The sequence below is a fragment of the Salminus brasiliensis genome, chromosome 1 (assembly GCF_030463535.1).
Source record: "Salminus brasiliensis chromosome 1, fSalBra1.hap2, whole genome shotgun sequence".
Lineage (NCBI taxonomy): Eukaryota > Metazoa > Chordata > Actinopteri > Characiformes > Bryconidae > Salminus > Salminus brasiliensis.
In genome coordinates, this window is record NC_132878.1 from 83,773,850 (window position 1) to 83,795,203 (window position 21,354).

Consider the following 21,354-nt stretch of genomic DNA (forward strand, 5'->3'; position numbering starts at 1 on the left):
AGGGTCTGCCCACTCATTTTCTGTTATGATTTGACTCCAGACCACATCGTAACTCTTGAACTAGAATGACTTTCCAATGTCATATCAGCATGATACAACATGATATGACCCTTGTATTTAACAATACCTGTTTCTTTCAAGTGTCTTTTAGATTCCAGTCTATTCACACTAGCTAGGGATAGAAATCTTCTGAATAGATGGTAAAGACGTCCCGCTGAACCTGTTTTTCTTCCTCTTCATTTAGTTAGATGGCTTTGACAGTAATCCAAGAGTGAAGGTTACTTTGATTATAGTAATCCTTTGGATTAGGTAACAAATCACACTTTAAACCCTCCTAACTCTACCCATAAGTTCTAGTTATCCCTCTGCTTTACTGAACGGTGGTCTAGAAGTTTAGAGAAAAATTGCCAGTTTGCCCTGTGGAAGACCAGTATGCTAAAAATCAATGCAAACACTTGTAAAATGCACTTCTTCTTACTGCATACAAAGTACAACTCCATTGCTGCTGTTTGCTACATGTTGATAAGTCCACTGTGATACAGACAGCAGCCTAATAATAACATCTAGCATGAACATGACCATAACACAGCCATCAATCATTTCATACAGACACTTTGTTTAGACTGCATGACAAGAACTTATTTGCTCAAGGACAGCTTGTGGAATTCGTTTTCTGCAGAAAAGGATGGAGGTGTGAGAGGAACAAAAGGGGCTTTGTAAGGACACAGGCCCGGACAAGATTTTGAGTACCGTTGTTGTAAATGTCAAAGAAGGCACAGCAAAGCACATAAAGAAAACACACACAAACACACAAGCACTGACTCCGGGTTAAAGGCTTCGTGAGTCGACATAAAATGTAATGTTCTTAGATGTGTCCCAGAGTCTTTCTAACTTTTTAAAGTCCAAAGGCCGCCTTAAAGTGTAAACCATTAGAGAAGACTGCATAACTCGTTAGGCACAATTAGTGGTAGTAGTGGAAGTAACAACAGCCATTGAAGTACAAAGGCATTCGAAAAAAAAGTTAACTGTAGAAATGTGTAGTGTGTAAGGCAATTACAGTGATATATTCAATCAAGAATTAATGGATATGCAATAGTATCACCCTGAGCAAAGTCTATATATCACTGCTGTCCAATAAAAACCATGTTTTCTGCATTTCTCGCCGTTTTTAGTTTTCTCCATGGTTTGAAACTTGAAGCTGCTCTGAATACTATTTAAATAATTCTGGATAAATAGACCAAAAGAAATGCTCCAAATTACTTGGAATAAATTCTTATTTTCTTACGGATGTCCATTCAAAGTTAAGGACGTTTTTGCCTTCTCCTGTAAAGTAACTATTTTCAGAGATATCTGTTTTTCACTGTACAGCAACAATATTCAAGGTCAATGTTAACTGATAGCTCCGAATAAAAGCTGTAACTGTATCCTTTCTAAGATTCAGTGTGCTGTACAGTGTGTTCACACTGGCTTCACTTTCTTCAAGTGAAGCACAAGCAAATCAGAGCAAGGACATGTAATCTTGAGTCGGCCTTGACAGGCACAAACACAAGCATAGAAAAGCCAAACTGTTGTAAGTAGACTAAGTATCCTTGATGATCTGACAATTGTCTAAATCAATGGTCGTCAACCTTTTTGAGCAGAGACCAACCCGCAAAATTTTGAATCATCAAAACTTCAAGGGTGAAAAGCAACATTAGCATTAATTACCAAACACATGGCATGTAAATGGAATTGCTAAACATAAATAAAGGAGACAACAACTATCACAATAATAATCATCAGAATAATCATCCTTGCTGGACCAGCATGAAGAGTTTGTTGGTTTAGTTGGTCTACCAGCATGACCAACCTGACCAAACTAGTCATTCAGTCTGACCACTTTTGGTTAGCTCATAGGCTAAATACTGCAGCAGCACGGCCAGTTTGAGACTCAGTGTGAACATGATTCACTTATGCACTCATTCCCACATCATTTGAATTTTTAGTCTGTTCAAACTAGCTGAGGTTTTTCTTGGGTAAATAGCAAAGCACTTTTGTAAGTCACTCTTGATAAATGTCTGCTAAATGCCTTAAATGTAAATGTTCTCATCTTCCTCTTGAAGATAGCCCATAGCCTCTCTATAGGGTCCAGGCCCTGAGAGTTAGCTGGCCAACCAAGCACATTAATATTGTGGTCAGGAAATCATTTGGCAGTAGTTGTATGACTGTGGTCAGGTGCTAAGTTCTAAGGCATATCCATGAAGCTTGTCAGCAGATGGAAGCATGAAGTGCTCTAAAAACTCTTGGTAGACCTCAGACTGCGTTGACTTTGGACCTCTTAAAACACAGTGGACCAAGAGCAGCAGACAACATGGCACCACAGACCGTCACAGACTACAGAAACTCCTCTGCCAGACTTGGTTTCCAAACAAAATGCTAATTTTACTTTCATCTGAAAAGACCACTGAGCAACAGCCCAGTACTTTTTTTTGCATTGACACTAGCCTCAGTCCAAGTTCTCGAATCGACTTTTCACAACAATCCTCTCAAGGTACTTTTTCTAATTACGTTTTCCCCTTACAGACAACTTCACATTAATATGCTTTGACACTATTTAACTCTACAAACAGCTAGCCTTTTAAATAATGACCTTCTGTGGATTACCTTCCTTGTGGAGGGTGCTGATTATCGTCTTCTGGACAACTGTCAAGTCAGCAGTCTTCCCTATAATTGTGGTTGAGTGTATTGAGGAAGGCACACGAGAGAAACACAGTATTTATACTGTTTAAATAATACTGTACCGAAGCAAATTCAACTCATTTGAGATACTAGATTTCTGGTTTCAGCCATAAGCCATAATGATCAAAAGTTCTTTTTTATGTTACTTTAAATTAAATGTTACTTTGTGTGATGAACATAAAATTAGTTTACCCTTTTAAATTAAATTAATACCAAAAATAGAAAAAACTTTTCCCACAACAATATCATTATTTAAAATCCAGTAGTAAATGTTTAAGTCCTCGTCCTTACACCGCTGTACACCTGCTGAAGATTTTCAACAATAAAAGAGAGTCCTGTCTAGTTTTTTTATTATTATTTTTTTTTTTTTTTAATGGTACCTGTAGCTTGTCCATGCCCAGTGTCCATATTAAACCATGAAAGACTTGCAGTGAAGATGCAGGTGAAATGTTACATCTCCTTAATGTGTCTTACATATTCTCTGAGATTGCCTGAACACAAATCTAATCAACAGGCATGGAATTTAAGTTTTTATCATTTCATTTATAATATTCAATTTTGCCTTTCAGTCGATTAACAAAAATGGTAAAAAAACAAACAAACAAAATAATGCAGTGAATGGTGAATAGAAACCAATACATGCACACTGCTGGATAAGCCTTCATCACTCTTCACACTATATTTAGTTGCTACACATGAATGTGCAGAAGAAGGTGAAGAGGAAAATGCCTTTACTGTCATTATACTTACACTCTTGTATAGTATAACACAATTCCTCTCTTTGCATATCCCAGCTTAGAAAGCCTGAGTCAATAAAAACTTGATGAACTGATGAACTTGCATTACTTTTTGAAATATGCCACCAAATGTGAAAAGCCCATATTTAATTATGAGAATAAATAAATACACAATACCAAAACATTTTAAAACACTTATTAACTAAAATATGAATGAAAAATGTCCCAGGAAGGTCTAGGAAACCTGACCTGAATGTTTTAACACCCAAAAGTCAAGTTCAGAAGACTTTCTACTAACCAACAATGGTTAGCTAGGAAGCCAGCCATTCTACACCAACCCCTGGGGCAGAGAGGACTGAGGGCCTTGGCAAACCCACAACCCTGTACTCAATAACCCACTCTAACCACTATGATCTCTCAGGTAACATGCTCACATGGGGCTTACATGGGTGGAACATGGGCTAGGTCAGATCCAAGTGGGCTCTGAGTGGGTCTCATGTGCAGTGTACAACCCAGTTGGGACCCATGCTTACACCCCTTCCATGGTCCCATTACTGACCCTGGTGGGCATCCATATGTGGGGTCAACATGGAACCCATGGACAAAACTTGGCTTACTGGGCTACCCATACAGGCTCCACATATTATTATTTATTATTTATAAGATTCATAAGATTACATGATTTACAGTCCTACCAATTCAAAAGCGGACCTACTGGACCAAGCTTTTCTCCTGATGTCTCACTTTAAGACTTTTTCACACCTCCTGAATTAGAACAAGTGTCAGAGTCAGAGAGACTCTGCTAACTGCCACATGTTCCATGTTCACACACACACACACACACACACACACACACACACACACGAATGGAGAGCACTTCGCCCCCTCCGGCTTCCTCCTTGTTTATGCTACGCCCCACAGAGCTCCAGCACTATTTTAAATCAGCGACTCTGGTGACACTTGGCAGCCGGAGAGGCTGCTGCTCACCCACGCTGTCAGCCCGTGACCCGAGGTGCTCTGCTGATCCAGCTGAGCTGCCATGTCATACGAAGACGTCTCTGCCGGCTCTCACCGAAAGCGGAGGAACCGCTGCCTGCTGATAGGAGTCGCGGTGGTGCTGCTGACTGTGACCGTCCTCGCCGTGGTGCTGGGACTAACTCTGGAGGGCGCCGCAAACTCTGGGGAGAAATTAAGGAAAATCGTCGTTGGACGATGTGAGACGTATCTAAAACAGCACAGCAATCTGTCGAGGCAAGTCGCGTTATTTGTAGCCCTATGTGAACTTCACAGTGAGAGCAGGCGCCTACAGGTTGTATTCAACCCGCGCACTTGTTAACGGCGCGGAAGGAGACCGTGATTTTCACTACTCCGTAACACGGCTCCGCTCACAAAGAGCTGAGTGATGCTGGGTTTGGGGTCTGCTGTGATTTTAAATGACAATGTATTATTACTTATATATATTATTATTATTATTATTATTATTATTATTATTATTATTATTATATTGCTTGTTTTATTTATTTATTTTTATGTCGCACTTTTCACCACGAATGTCACACAGCAGCTTTACACAGTAATGGGAAGGAAAACTCCCTCAGAGCAAGAGAAAGAAACCTTGAGGAACAAGACTCTAAAAGGGGGAACTCATCCTCCTTCTGTCGCACGACAAATGGCTGCTGTGAGTGAGGATCAATGATTGTATAAGACATTGGAGGGGATCAAACTGGTGTATAGTTCATTTGGGCTAAACAGTCCAAATGAAGAGTCATCAAGGCCAGGATCTGGCCCAGGATGCATCAAAGAGGGCAGTGTAGGTGAGGAGCCGAGTCGGGGCAGGAACAGGGCATCTTGATGCATGGGCGAGTAAAACAGAGAGTAAGAATAATAAAGGGGTCAGGAGGGTCATGGCAAATGACCGTTAAAGGAGGATGGGTCCCTCATGTGAGTCCAGGTTGCTCTCAAGGTTTCTTCTTCCAGCTTTAAAGCAACACTGTAACTTGTTTTACCTTAAAACAACAGCTTTGTAAACAGTATGTAACTCTGGAGGATGATGAACAGCCAAACTGTTTGTTTGCCAAATCTGTAAAACCTTGAAAGATTCATTCATATGAGTATGGTATTTGATGATCCTGCTAAAAAAAAAAAAAAAAAAAATCAGCTACGACCTGCTGAAGCAGATGCTTTCAGATGGTCCATGGTGGTCTTAACTAGATCCTTGCCAGGCTCAGATGGTCGATGTGGTTGAGCTGCTTATTAAGCTGGTAGACAGGCTTGGTCCCATTAGTCATGTTGGCTGCCCAGGTAAACAATCAAGATCCAATGCAAACTAACATAAACATTTATCAGTTTATCCTTAACTGGTTTTCTTTCAGCAGGGCAATACCACTTGACTTGGAAGGTTGTAAACTGGTGTACATTGCTCTACCCTAGATACTAGCAATGGGTTAACACACACACACACATCTCGTACTTTAACATAGAGAACTAAAAGATTTGAATGACCTTCACTTCCTTTTTTTTCCAAAGCACTGCATCTTTGTTGGTCTGTCTTCAGCCACATGGGGCAAAGTCAGCTCTGATGAAATTCCTGTGAACTATGAGGACCTGCATACCAATTCCTTTTAAACATTAACATGTAATTTTGCAATTTGGGAGATGATTGTCTTTTCAGTCTGGTTTTTCAGTCTGGTTTGAGGACCCTGCACTGTACCTGCAGAGTCTTCCCTCGTAAGAGTTCAACGATCTCTTACTTTTACTGCTGGTGGTTCTTCCGTGGCATCACTCAAAGAACCCATTGTATCACATTAATTTTTGTATGTGGAGTATGTGGAGGTTAGCTCTTGATTGGGTTTGGTCCTATCTTACTAACAGGCAACAGTTTATCTCTGTAGGTGGACACAAGTCATCCATTGCCCCAGTTCTTCAGGGAGTGCCTCAGGGTTCTGTTCTTGGACCCCTGCTTTTCATAGTATACATTTCGCTCTCAAATCAGATCACTAATAAGACTGTGGCCTTAGTTTTCACTGTGACTCAGATTTACATTAGCCTAACAAACCCCACAGTTTCATCCCAGTGTAGACAAAACTAAAGTTCTTTTAAAAGAGACAACATCAATGATGTTGGTCACTTTCAGCTTTCGTCACTTACAAAGATTACATTTACCACCAGAGCAATATGGCACAGCTCCTCTCTCTGCTTAGCACTGCTGATACAAACCTGCATTGATTAATGTAACTTACTCTTTAATGATCTTCTTACTTCATCTCACTTCAAACTTCAGGAGCCAAAGTCTTCACTAAACACCTTCTAACTAGGATTGGGCGATATGGTAAAAATACTATATAATAATTGTAAAATATAATGCCCAATATTTATCACAATACGCATAATCACTATATAGATTAGTAGCTTCTTAAAATGTACTATTCAGATCCTTTCCCGTACTGAATACAGTGATTTTATTCAACATCTGCTGCACTTCATCTAATTAAACCAGTCTAATTACACTGTTGTAGTGAAACCTGCAGTTAATCAGTGTTCTTTAAGCACTGACATTATCCTCAATGTGCTTAGATAAGCATATTGTGTATCATGATAACCAAATGTATCCTGATACAGTAAAATACTGACCAGCCCTACTTCTAACCCCACCCTGTATCAACTGAATAGGTTACCAATATCTTCTAGTATTTAACTACAAACTTCTCCTGCTAAATTTCAAACCTATTCATGGCCATCACTGCTGTCCCTCCAGCCCCCTTAAATCTTCTGATCCTGGCATCTCGCACTAGACTCGCATTAGTTCTTCATTGCTGCTGCTTCTTCCTTTAAAGTTCGTCATAAAACCTATGTAAAGTATCTTTGGGTTTGTGAAGGTCACTATATCAATTAAATTGATTGCATTTAAAATATAGTGAGAATATTAAATCATGTGCCCAGCATTGTGACTAAAAACGAATCTGACCTGTATCTTAATGGTAATTGCCGTACTGTAATTGCAATATGCTTTTACGTTGCTTTTATGTTTTACAGCCCTACTTCCAGTAAACACGGTCGATTTTTCAGGTTTAAGAACTGCACTGTGACTGTTGGCGTGTATCTTGTATTTATCTAGCCTCTTGCTCAGGCCTGGCTGGAACAGATCTCCACTGATCTCAGCATGAATGGGCATTTTTCCCCTCTTTGTTCTGCAGAGTGAACAACTGTGAGACAATCTGGGAAACATTTCAGCAAGCCTACGTGGGGAAAGATCCATGTGACGTTCCTCCTGAGGCATATGACCCTCTAATAAAGTCTGTTACACAGCATGTGGCCTGTAGTAAGGTAAGAACTACGAAACTACCCCTGCCCCCCCATATCTACACATATACAAGTGTATTAACACTGATACTGTTTCCAAGACTGGGATTAGGCCTGGTCTTGGCTACATTTTCCTTTTAATGGGAAATCTCCATTCTGAATGCAGTGTAGTCTATACTCTGTAGAACCACAATGTGAATAATGTCTCATTTATAGCTGTAACTGTTTTATGTGTGCATGTGTAGATGTTGTTCTGGAGCAAAACGAAAACTATGGTACATGCATTTACGGTCAACAGAGAATGCCTGTTGACTCTGGAGGACACTCTGCTTGGGTTCTTATTTGATGAACTGACTTGGTGCAGCAAAACTGGCAGCAAAGGTATTGGCCCACAGCCTAAACCAGGAACCTAACGTTAGGTAGGTTCCTGGCCGACAAGTCTAACACATAAATGGATGGTGTAAAAGTCCAGTTTGTGCTCCCTTTCATTCTTTGTTAGCTATGTTAGCAGTGTCATTGTCTTTACCTTTACACACAGACAATTGCTATTATTCACCAAGGATCATATGTGCTCATATGTGTCTGTGAACAGAAACCTTCACTACAGATTGTCCTGCCTGGGGAGACTGCGAGAATAACCCAGCCCGCTCTTTTTGGATTAAGGCGTCTGCTAACGTGAGTATATTCATGCCGCATCATGTATGACCTAGACAGCCAGGGACATGATAGTAAGGTGCTGCAGGACCCCTCAGGACCCTCCACCTCAGGATTTCAGGATTGTTTCAGTATAACTGCTAATTTAAAATATAATAATCTGTATGTCCACTATATGTCTGTGTAATATTTGTGGACATCCCTTCTAGTGATTGCTGGAGTAACTGCTGTCTCTATTGTCCTGGGAAGACCTTGTACTAGATTTTGGAGCATTGCTGTGAAGATTTGATTGCATTCAGTGACAGTGCTCATGAGGTTGTTGGAGGATCACCACTCTTCCCAATCCCCAACTGCCCAACAACTCACCCCAAAGGTATTGTATGGAGCACCATCCATCATTCCAGAGAACACATGTTCACTGCTCCACAGCTCAATGCTGGGGGGCTTTATAGTCCTCTAGTTCATGCCTGGCATTAGGCATGGTGCCAGTCGGTTCATGTGTATTTGCGCCAGAAAGGCCAAAGTTCAATTGGCAGTGCTTCTCTACAGGAACTAGACAAGCTGTGTGTGTGTGTGTGTGTGTGTGTGTGTGTGTGTGTGTGTGTGTGTGTGTGTGTGTGTGTGTGTGCATTTGCAAATCTGTGTCAGCAATGGGTGCAACTTAAAGTAGCTGAATGCTTCCCTAGAAGAGGTGTCCACAAAAATGTGGACATATAGTGTACCTGTAGAACGTTGTAAGACAGTATGGGCCACGAAGAAACCATATTTTCAGATTTACTGCTGTTTCACAATTACCAACATCACAGAAGTTCCTTCTGCTAAGTTCCTCCACAGTTTACTATTTTGCATCAATCCCAGTCTCTAAATTACTTTGTATCTTAAGGACTGAACTATACAAAAGGCTTGTATTCTCATTACAGCAAGCTAAATTGCTTGTCTTGCAAAAAAAGCCCCACCTATTACTGTTTTCCAGCCATGATATCTCCCACCTTCAAATATTTGTGTCACATGATATCAGAAACATTCAAATATTGACTCATTAGCTTGCAGCAGAGATTATGGGCATGTGACAAATGGTTACCATGCCACATATCCGCACTGGTCTCTGCCCAGCTCATGTGCATGATATTCGTCCAGAAGGAGAGAAAGCAGAGTAAGCAGGGAGAATATTAGGAGACAAATTCTGATGGGTCCAAATGTTTATGGACACCCTCTCTAATTAATACATTCAGGTACTTTAAGTTGCACCCATTATTGACAGGTGCACCAATGCAGGCACACACACAGCTTGTCTAGTTTCTGTAGAGACGTACTGCCAATTGAAAAGTATTACATGCTTAATGTCAGGCTATAAAGCCCCCCAGCATTGAGCCATGGAACAGTGGGACTGTGTTTTCTGGAAAGTTGGTGTTCCATTCAGTACTTTTGGGATGAGGTGGGGTGTGATCATCCACCATCCTGACTTCACTAACGCTTGTTGCCGAATGCAATCAAATCTATACAGCAGTGCTCCAAAATTCAGAAGAAAGCCCTCCCTGGACAGTAGAGACAGTTACTCCAACACATTTTTACATGTTCACAATACTCTTGATTTCAAAAGAAACAATTGAAGAGCAGGTGTCCCAATACTTTAGTTCATATTGTGTACATGTATGTTGATGTCCTCCATCACATTATAGCATGTTTGGACCCTCTGAATGATAAGAAATGCCAGTTGTATTCCCTATGAAGTGAAGTCACAGGAAGCACAGTCTGGTAGTGATTAGCACAGGAGGACCAGCAGAAGCACAGCTTGCTCTCAATGAAGCTTTGTCTTGCTTGCTATGAGGGATGTGTAGGCAAGACAGTGGGTTTAAGGCTGTAACACTAACTATAAACAACACTGCAGCCTTGTAAGACTGTGTAGGAGTACGGTGTCATGTGATGCTTTTCAATACAAGAATTCAGCGCTAGGATCGCTAGGACACTGGGATATCAAGTTTCAAGTTTCAGGTTTATTTGTCATTTGCACAACATGTCAGGACATTTATGCATTGAAATGCTTGTGGTGAGGCTCATGTTGATACTCTACAGGAGGACAAAACTATATACATACTAAACATGTTAAAATAAGGTTATATAAAAAATATATATTAAATAAATACAAAATACACACAAAATACAGAATATACAAAGAAAGGAGAGAACTGTAGAAAACAGGAGGGATCTGTAGAAATATAGAGATATATATATGCCAAAGTAAGGACATCGCACTGTTTATGAAATAGCCTGTGATGGTGTGTGGTTTTGTAATAATACCTTACTGTTAATAAACTATTTGCTTGGAATGTAATACCTGTAAAGTATTTATTTATAAAAAGAAATTTAATGATTTATTGGAATTTTATGTTTTTTTATCTAGTAATTTAGTATTAGTAATATTTTGTCATTGTCATTCAAATCATGCGCTGACAGATTCTGATTATTTCTAGTGATGTTTCAGAACTTAATATAATCATATACTATGTACTAAAAGTACAAATCCTTGAAAGGATGCAGCCTATTTTGAAAAGATGTTTAACTAACCTACATTTAATTTTTGACAAAAAAAATGACATTAAAATAAATTGAAGTAGTTTTTTATTATATAATTATAAATTAACAAGTTATTGTAAATATGCCACTGATTACAAATTCAATTTATTTCTTTTCTTCTTTCTTTTTTGTTTTTACAGAAAAACACTATTATTTATACAGTGCTTTTCTGCTTTCTTAAATCAAATGTCCATACTAATAATTTATTTTCACTGTAAAAAAACAACAACAACAAAACAGTCAAATGACTATCTGCCACAAAACTAATTAAAATTAAAATTAAAATTTCATTTCTCATTCTTTGCTGTAGAACTTTTTCCACTAAATAGGAATTAGCATATTTGCATTTTTTGTTTTGCAGCCTTTGGTCATTTGAGTCCTTCTTTTTGATTTTGTATTATTTACAAATACATTTGATTAGATTTAATACTATTACCTACAACATTACTAATTTGACTTAAAATTAGACATGGGGCTGTTTGTTTTCCTTGCTCTGAAATTCATGCAGTGAGTTTACGTCAGCTTCATGCCTAAAAACACACCTCAGTCATGAAAGAATCATTTTAATGCACGAACACGTATGACTTTCTGCCTTATCGTCCTTTTTGTTCTCAACCTGGGATTGATTTGTTGTTTCAAGGAAATCTGAATCATTCCTTTGTTATTCTTTTCCAGTTTGCAACTGTATCGTGTGGAAATGTGTCTGCAATGCTCAATGGATCACTGGAATCCCCATTCAGCTCCACTAGGTAAATCAAAAACTGCTGGCTTTTATGATATCCTATTCTTAATCCATAGGCATTAATATGGAGTTCCCCTTTTCTATAAACAAGTATTCACCCCCTTGGATGTTTCCCCTTTTATTGCTTTTAGAAATGGAATCTTGGTCAGTGTAATTTAGTTTGTTGGTAGTTGATTTTTTGTCCTTTTTCTTTCCTATTTCTTTTACATATTAACTATTTGAAATTGTGTATATTGGCTAAAACATTCCCATAAATAATTATAATAATAGTAATATTGCTCCTCAATGATATATGCTCACATTTGGGACATACAATTACACTAAATTACACTGACTACATATGGATATGCAGACTTCATACCTGTATAAGTACAGATTTATACAGATTTCTTTTAGTACTGTTTTTGAACATAGTATTTTATTCAATTTATCGTTTAATGCATTTTTCTCTCTCAGTGTGATACTTATTAAGTCTTTTTTTTTTTACATGTCATGCTTGTGTTGCTCTCACCAAGTAAATGTCCTTGTATGTGTAACATAATTGGTGAAATAAAGAGATCCTGATTCTGATTCTGATAAAATAACTGGGTCTGATTGAACCTATTTGGGTGGTCTGTGCATTTATTTGGTAATTGTAGTGCACATGACCACGACTGTGTGCACCACAGTTTCCAGGGAAGTTGGGCCACAAGTGGTTCTTCACCAGAAAATCTCATTAAAATTAAGTCAGACAGGAATTCTGTTGTAGATCACTATCGATGAGCTAACAGCTTAAATGCATCAGTGACATGACCAGAACCATGCTTCTGGTATTTAGTGTGCCTTTGTCACTTACACTCGTACATTACAATGAAATGCTTGTCTTCACATATCTCAGCTTAGAAGCGAGGTCAGAGCTCAGGGTCAGCCAGGCCTTGTTTAAGGCCCCAAAAAACAGCAGCTTAGCTTGGATTGACATGTAAAATATCTGTTTATTCCTTACTACAGCCTTGCTAGGCTTGTGTACACCCAACATCACCACTGCAAAATCATCTACATATGTGTTAACCCACTTAGTTAGGTTACAGGGTTATGGTTACTGATAGGTTTAGTGGCGTCTCTTAGAATTTCCATACCAAATCTATCTCACTCATTGTAATTCACAAAAGTTCTTGGCGGGATCTAGTGTGTGGAACCTTTACGGATGTGGAACCGCTATGTATGATCTTCACGTCCTTAAATAGTGTGCCTTTGTTTTATTCAATAAGGCTTCTTTGTAAACATGCTTGTTTCTTCCTTTTGCTCCAGTGTATTTGGAAGCGTGGAAGTGAAGAACCTGGATCCTGATAAAGTGGATAGTTTGACCGTGTTTCTCGTCACCAGAGAAACAGACACGTAAGTCATCAGCTTTGCTCTCCAATCACAGGGTTTTAGAAAACCTCTTTTTTTGTATTAGAAGATCAGAAGAACAGTCTGTTTCTCCTCCAGTTTTTCTTATTTCCCCACTTCAGTTTTATGTGCATTCTGAGAAATCAGATAATGATAAATATGATATATGATATATAGAATGAATTGTGGGTTTCAAGTCAGCTTTATTAGGATTTTGCTAGTTTGGACCATGACTTATGCTTATGAAGGCTGTGGAAGAGGGGGATGGAGTTCAGGTGGCTTCTGCCTGGCTCTTGATATGTGTAATGATCGGGTTCAGAGGGAGGTGACTGGGAGGTGAAGGGCTGCGCAGGCACGTTGTAGACATATGAACAAGGCAGGGTTGAAATGTATAGGGAGGACGGGTGTCAGGCATGTTCCTCCTCCAAAACCTGTAATAAAGAAAAACATGGGTAGTGCTGGAACTAAGTATGCAATCCAAGGACATACCATACCATAACTGCACTCACAAGGCCAAAAACATTGCACACGTTGTGTAAGATCCTCCATCCCCACATTAACGAAGAAATGCGATTTACAGTAGACTCAACAGGTTTGTCCAGAAACTAGTCAGGGCAGATATATTATCTCAATGATGCTCTGCATACAAGCCAGTGTGGCTCTGTGGTTAACAATAGGAATGGGATGAGTAGGCAGTGGCGAGAGCACCACTGGGATAGGTAATAAAGGGAATGCTTCTAATGCTTGCAAGTAATTCTGAGCCACGAGGTATGGTTTCTTATGCCATTCTTGATTGGTAAAATGTGAACTTACTTATTAACATGGAGCTTAATTTATTTTATTTTGCTCATATATCCGTGCCTGCATGGGAATGTCTGTATTGACATCTATTGGCTAAATGGCAAACTGTTTACTCGTAGTCAAACTGAGTCTGCAGGCCTAAATGCTATGTATTCAACGTTCAGTAGGCAGGAGTGTAAACAGTTCATGTGAAGGGTGAGAGTGATCTTTACTGATGCCACATGCTTCCCTTACACAGCTAGATGTTATTGTCCTTGACTGCAGAATAACCTTGGCCCAGCAATGCACTGGGGAATCTTCTCCGCCTGATGCAGTTACTATTACAGCAACTGATGTTGCAGCCAACGATTACAACAAATGTTGTCACAAAGCAGCTTTACAGAGATCCGGGACCGAGCCTCTTTTGAGCAAGCCAGAAGCAACAGTGGCAAGGAAAAACTCCCTTTTGAGAGGAACTAAGACTCAAAAGGGGAACCAATCCTCCTCTGGTCGACACTGGATAGCACAAAAAAGGACAGAACAACAAGAAAATAATTGACAAAAGAATAGTGAATTATGAGCTGTAGCATCAAACCCTAAATGATGAGTGAAATGTGAACGTCCATGCAGGTAAACAGTCATTTCCACAGCTATGCAGGAAGGTGTGGAGGAATCGGTGTAAAGATCCATAGCAGCGTAGCAGTAGGCAGCAGGGGAGTGGAGAGCCAGGTCTGGGAATCTTAATACATGGGAAAGAGATAGAGAGAAAACATTTGGGGGGTTTACAGTAGGACAAGGCTGACCCAGAGGGTAGGCACCAGCACCCAACCACGAATGGACTCAGCAAGCAGACAGTAGGAGGCAGCTCAGCACATAGGGGACGGAGAAGAAAGAATAAAAATAAAGGAAATTCTGGAGTCTGAGTAGACTGGTGTAGGGACTACAGAAATAGATGAGCAGCAATGATCAGAAATTTGTAATCAGAGCACTGGATTAAACACGTGACTATATTCAGTATTGGACATCATGCAGAAAGCTAACCAAAGTTTAACTACTAATAACTAACTGTTCTCTGTATCTCCTCTGTGCTAAAACTCTCGCAGCAGCAATAAAATAATCACAGGACGAGCATGTATAGAACTGGATTACACCTCATTAATGGGGTGTGAGGTCCAAATGGTAAATGGTAAAGAACTGGACACTTACAGTTACCCCTATTTCAGTTTGTAATGAAGCAGAATTTAAACAGTTGCATCATGTGATAAAAAATTAAACCTAAATCCAACCCCCAAGTCCAAGGCCTAGGTTGTTGGCGAGATATGTTACATTTCCCAGCCACTACATCATAGAAGGCTATACCAGAGTGAAGGACCCTTCGTTTACAGCCTAGAAACACAGCCGACATTCGGAACCCTTGATTACCCACAGAAAATGAAGCCTCCAGAGCAGCATTTGTTTAAATGTTAGTTTTTTATAAATATTATTTATTTATATAATTCAGAAATTAAAACACAAGAGGCACAATGCAAGGGGCAGGACCTGTCTGGAGATGTCATCACAGTGCCTCGTTAGACTGTTCCATTTGTGTGACCAATAGTCTACTAAGAAGGAGTCTTAATGGGACAGTCCTACTGAATTTTGATATTTCATCTTAATTTATTATCACTTTATTTCCAGTTCTTCCCCAATCACTTAGTTTTCACTAAAGTAAACCACAGCAAGCTGGCTGGGGGGCTTTGTACCCCTCTAGCCCACACCTGGCTTTAGGCATGAAGCCAATAGGTTCAGGTTTGTCTGCTCCAGAGAGTCCTATTCTTTTGGCAACACTGTACTACATGGACTAGACAAGCTGTGTGTGTGTGTGTCTGCAATGGGTGCAACTTAAAGTAGCTAATTGCTTTCATTAGAAGAGGTGTCTACAAACATTTGGCCACTTCCAGGAGCTATGTGATGTCATAGATAGTCGAGAAGGGTTTTTCATACAGATACGTAAAAATACACAAAACTCACTTAACTTGGACAGCTCTGGCCCCCCTTAGAGAACACTGCCTGGCTTGTGGCCTCCAAGGAATTGAGAGTTTGAGACCCCTGAGATAAGGGCTTATGTTAGCCTAACACAAAACTGTCGACTGCTTCTTTATAAATTGTCACAGTGTCTCCCCCTGCTGGTAAGACTCAATATTGACTCTTCCAGCATTGAGCTGAAAATCAGTGGAACTATGTTGAGGATTGAGGTGTGTGATCATCCAGCATCCTGACCATCCTGATCCTAACAGCGATGCTCCAAAGTTGAGTAGAAAGTAGAGACAGTTACTCTAACAAAAGCAGGATAAACTCTTTGTTTGATACTCTTGAGAGTCTCACTTCTGGTCAAAAAGTACTTTGGTCAGTGGAGACCAAAATGCAGACACTGGTTTAAAATGATTGCAGTGTATTACTATAAACCTTACGATTTGTTTATTATGTTACATTTAGTGCTGTTACCTTATGTCTAGGCAGGATGTTGCAAACATCAGTCCGAAAGGATTGGCAAGATATATAGGTATATGTATACAGGTTGTTGATGTTTTCTTTGTCAGGTCAGAGTCAGTTGCTGTTATTTCAATTGACCCACTGAATCCAAAAAAACAGTGTTTAAAATTGTTTTTACATTGATTTTGACTTTGATGTCTCTTTTCCCCTTTTTTTATTCTGTCAGGACCACGTGTGCCAGTTCTTCATTCCAGAGTTTAAAAAGTGCCTTGGATCCCAATATTGCTTACAATTGCAAAGAAGTTCCCTAGTAAGTAAACATCAGCTGTTCAGGGACACTGTCTTGTTAAGTCATTGACTTCTGTCTAAAACGCTGCCCAGAAAATAGCTTTAAAAGGAACCCTGTTGTAACTTGAGTGCCTTGATACTCCACAGTTCACTACAAATAAAATATGATGTACCACTTTTCTGGGAAGGCTTTTCACAAGATATTTCATAAGGTTCTCAAAAGTGTATTTCAGTTTAAACTCATTCACTGACGTAAACAATGTTGAAAAAGGTTGGCTGAGACGGTCTAGCTTGCACGTTTTAGTTTATTTACTTTTACAGCATTTAACAGACGCTCTTATCCAGAGCAACTTTCAAAGGTCCATCCCTAAAGGTGTTCACGCCTCACCTTGTTCTTATAGACCTTGCTTTGTGCACATGGCCACAGTCAACTAAGGGGTCAGGCCCAAACCCAGACAAACATCTCCTGACCATTATCCCTCCACAACCAAACTTTAGAGTTGGTTCTTTGCAGTGTTGCAGTGGTGGGTAGCATTCTCTTAGCTTCCCCCAACTCTGATCCATTAACCAGACTGCTAGAGAATAAGGCTAAATCATCTCTCCACAGAGCACATTTATATTGCCAATAGTCCAATAGCAATGTGCTTTACACCACTCCAGCCAACACTTTCCATAGTGATCTTTGGCTTGTGTGCTGCACACAGTCATAAAGCTCATCATGGGAAAGTTCTGGTGCTGATGTTGTTTAGGACTACAAAAGTTTGGAAGGGAGAATAGGCCATTTTTACATGCTGTGCATTTGCATGGTCTACCCCCTATGGCTGAGCCATAAGCCAATAGCACTTACAGCTGACTAGTGCAAACTAAGCAGCAACGTTCACAGTGGCTATGGCATCATCAGGGATCAAACCTAAAATCTCCAGATGATGGGCTGGGTCAATGCTTACCACTCAGGAGCCCCAAGGCTTAAATGTCAGTCAGGGTTTTGTTTAAATACAATTTTCACAGGTGACCTAAGTCCTCTGTACAGTGCTGTATTTGTGAGCAGGTTTTTTCTTTCTTTCTTTCAGTGCCAGAGTTGAAGGCTGCATTTCTGATCCGGGGATACCATGTAGTGACTGCTTATGAGAGTCCACTCAGCATTCGATGAAGACTCGACCACATCCGGACCACCCACAAATGTTGTAGACGCACATCATCTGTAAATAAAAGACACTCTAACCTTTGCTAGAGAAGACTATCTTAAATCAGGGCTACTTATTGAGCTTCAAACATTAGCAGGGTCATGACTCCAGTCCAGGTTCTTGGGCTACAGCCACTAATGTATTTATTTTAAATAGTGGCAGATCTTTCCGGGGATAAAAACACATTCATGTTCAGTATATCTTATATGGACACAAACAATTTTGTTTGATTTCTAGTGATTTTCTGAGGGAAAGACATGTTTAGCTAATTGTTTAGCTCAGGTTTTTGGCACATGAATTTGTAGGTGTGACACTTTAGTAATAGTGTGTATGCTTGGATGAGAGAGTAGCTACAGGCTAAACGCATTACCACAACATATCTGACGGCCACAGTGCTGCTAATAAGTTTGCAAACCCTTTACATTTTTGGTATTTCTGCATAAATATGACATTATATGTAATTATATTTTCATCACCTAAAACAAAATAAGGAAAACCTGTTAAACAAATGACGCAAAAACATAATTTTTATTAAGCAAGATTATCCAACATTTATTATCATTGTTGGGGAAAAAAAAGTTTGTGAACCTTTCTGAAAACCTTTCGAATACCTTTCAGAGGTTCACATACTGTTATCTTCCAAGACGTAATGTTGGATCATTTTAAACTAATAAAATGTAAAAGCTATATTGTTTTTGCATCATTTCTTTAATTGGGTTCTTCTTTAGGGTTCCCCCATGTCATTTACATTCTGTAAAACCTGGAAATATGGCATATCTATGTAAAAATGTCCTGAAAATATTAGTGCTGTTCTGGAAAAGGTGAGCTATTGAGCCACTCAGATATTTGCCAAAAGACAAAAATACTAAAGTATTTGTTAAGGGATTTGCATCTTATGAAAATATCTGTAGATAGTATATTGTCAGTGTCCTGCAAAAATCTTGTATTTCCAATGTTGTCTGGTTTTCTGACGTAATCTGAATCAAGCAGTTGTTCTATACATTATGTCAATGTTTCATGATGAAGGGACCAATAGAAATGCCCCAAAATATATAAAATATTTTTACATTGACTTCAATTAAAAGTCAAGAAGTTGACATTTTGAAAGGGCAGTGATGATATCCAGGTGTCGTGTAGTACATTCAGTAACCATGTGTGTAAAACCAATATATAGACTTTAAATTTGCTCATTATGTTGTCATGTATGGAAGTCATAGAAAAAGTCCTGAAAATGTCCAGGAAAATGTTTACCTAAAAAGGAGTGGGAACCCTGTTCTTGTCAGGTCAAATTTGTGCTGAAATGCAACAAGACTTCAGAAATGTTCTAACAGCACTGTACCTATCTGTAAAGGACAGTATTTAGCATTTAGCATTCAGAAAGTGAGTACAGCTGCCACACTGTTGGTACTTTGCAGTTAGGAAAAACTGCTGCAAATTTAAAATAGCATTCCTGTCATATTCATATTTCTTTCCTTTTCAAATCAACGGCCCCTGATGACTATAGTCCCGCCCCTGAAATCTAGCACAATTAGGTGTACTAAGAGAACTTTTGCATTGACCTTAAATGTGACTGTAATATGTTTTTGCCTGGTCTGGTCTCTATACCAAAAGTACTGTATGCCATCATACCAGAACACCATCTAGAATAAGCACTACCACATGTTAGTAATGGAGAAAAAGACAACATATGTCCTAAATTGCAAAATAGCAGATTTTTTATAGCAGAATTACAGGTTTGAGCCAATTACACTGCTAAAAGTATACGATCCTGGAGGAACATTTTGGAGGTTCTTCAATTTGGAACTGTGGTGGAATCTTTGAAGAACCTTAAAGAAGAACCTCCACAGTTTCAAACTGAAGTACCTCCAAAAGCTACTTTTAACAGCGTAGGTGGAGACCAGAATGACTAGTGAGGAGATCATAAATAGGCAATATTATAAAAGGTGGGAAGTACAATCAGTAACGTATGGTATCTCTTTTTTACATTTGTTTATGGTAGTTTATGGTATTTTAAACCACATAAAGATTTTGCATTGATTTATGCTTAGAATAATGATTTGAATTATATTTTATATGCTCTTATATATCCATCAGCCATAACATTATTACCACCTTCTTGTTTTTTTTACATTCATTGTCCATTATATCAGCTCCACTCACCATAAGAAAAACTTACTTCTCTGCATATTTTGTTCTTCAGTGGTCAGGATCCCACAGGACCTGTTATTTTGGTGGTGGGTCATTCTCAGCACTGCAGTGACCCTGAGATGGTGGTGGTGTTAGTGTTAGTGTGTGTCGCGCTGGTACGAGTGGATTACACACAGCGGAGCGGCTGGAGTTTTTAAACACTGTGTCCACTCACTGTCCACCTAGTTGATCCTAGTTGGTATAATTGACAATGAGTGTAGAAACAAGGAGGTGGTGTTAATGTTGTGGCTGATATGTGTAAAATATTAATTCTTATTTATAATAAGTTTATAATATTCATGATACAAGAAAGTATTCTCAGTAGAAAGTGGCAGCATTGTGAAGACTATTGGTGGGGAGATGCCAAACTACTGCTGTGACTTTCCTAGGGTTTGCTGTGAGCTCACTAAGAAAGATCACGGTAGATGTATACACTGTTTTTAGTGTGGGCATTTGTGTTTTTTAAAGGCCTCTGATGTGACCGTGGATCTGACCTAAAAACTAAACTAAACAAAACCTAAACTGCTTCAGCTGTGACTACAGCATAGAAATATCCTTCCCTGAAAGCAGGAAAAGTGGACATGCCGAGGTCTACACACTCTGATGAGGACCCGTGTGTTGTTTTAAGGGGCATTCTGGTATAAAACCAGCGTTTAAAATGTTATCTGTTGTGTGGTGTAATATTCTGTAGTGCAGCAATCTCTCAGTACCCACTACCCAGCATGCATTACATGAATACACAATGCAAATCTTGGGCATCAATCCAGATGTGATTACTGGCTTCCTATCAGTAATGGTAGCTTTTGGGCATTTTTCTGCCTCAGCCATCTAGCAGAAAACAACCCACCTCATGTGTGGACCTCAATGCTGTTTTTCCTCCCACCTTTGAAATGCATCACCAGCAGGGTTTTTCCCAGCCTACAGTACAGTAGAGCTGCTATCTGATGTGAGTAGGTGTTCACCACAGATGTAGTAAGGATTATTTTTTTTGGCCAGAACACCAGTAATCTTAGTTATTAGCTAATATTCTGAAAAGCCTGTTATTATTATTTTTATTTCTATACTTTAACTCACTGTGTGTTCGGTTGAACTTGTAAATAAAGAACATTTTACACTACTTTACTTTGAATTTACTTTGAATTTTGTTTGAGCCGATTACACTGCAAAAAGTATAAGACCCTTGAGGAATGTTTGGAGGTTCTTTAATTTAGAATTGCGGAGGAACCTTTTAAGGTGCTTTAAGGGACATTCAGTAAAGGTTTTTTGAATAAAATGTTCCTTGAAGGCTCCTCAAAGCACCACAAGACGCTCCCCCACAGTTTCAAATTGATGGACCTCCAAAATTTCCTGA

General features: G+C 39.3%; 1 protein-coding gene across 1 annotated transcript; it reads left to right on the top strand.

The window, feature by feature from the left end:
- Window positions 1–4,253: 4,253 nt before the first annotated feature.
- LOC140536650 (ADP-ribosyl cyclase/cyclic ADP-ribose hydrolase 1-like) lies at window positions 4,254–21,120 on the top strand. The gene is made up of 8 exons (XM_072658584.1): window positions 4,254–4,706; window positions 7,649–7,778; window positions 8,000–8,135; window positions 8,347–8,429; window positions 11,658–11,731; window positions 13,012–13,098; window positions 16,571–16,654; window positions 17,703–21,120. Exons 1-8 carry the CDS (start codon window positions 4,495–4,497, stop codon window positions 17,758–17,760), a joined length of 864 nt encoding a protein of 287 aa, XP_072514685.1. The 5' UTR covers window positions 4,254–4,494; the 3' UTR covers window positions 17,761–21,120.
- Window positions 21,121–21,354: the final 234 nt, after the last annotated feature.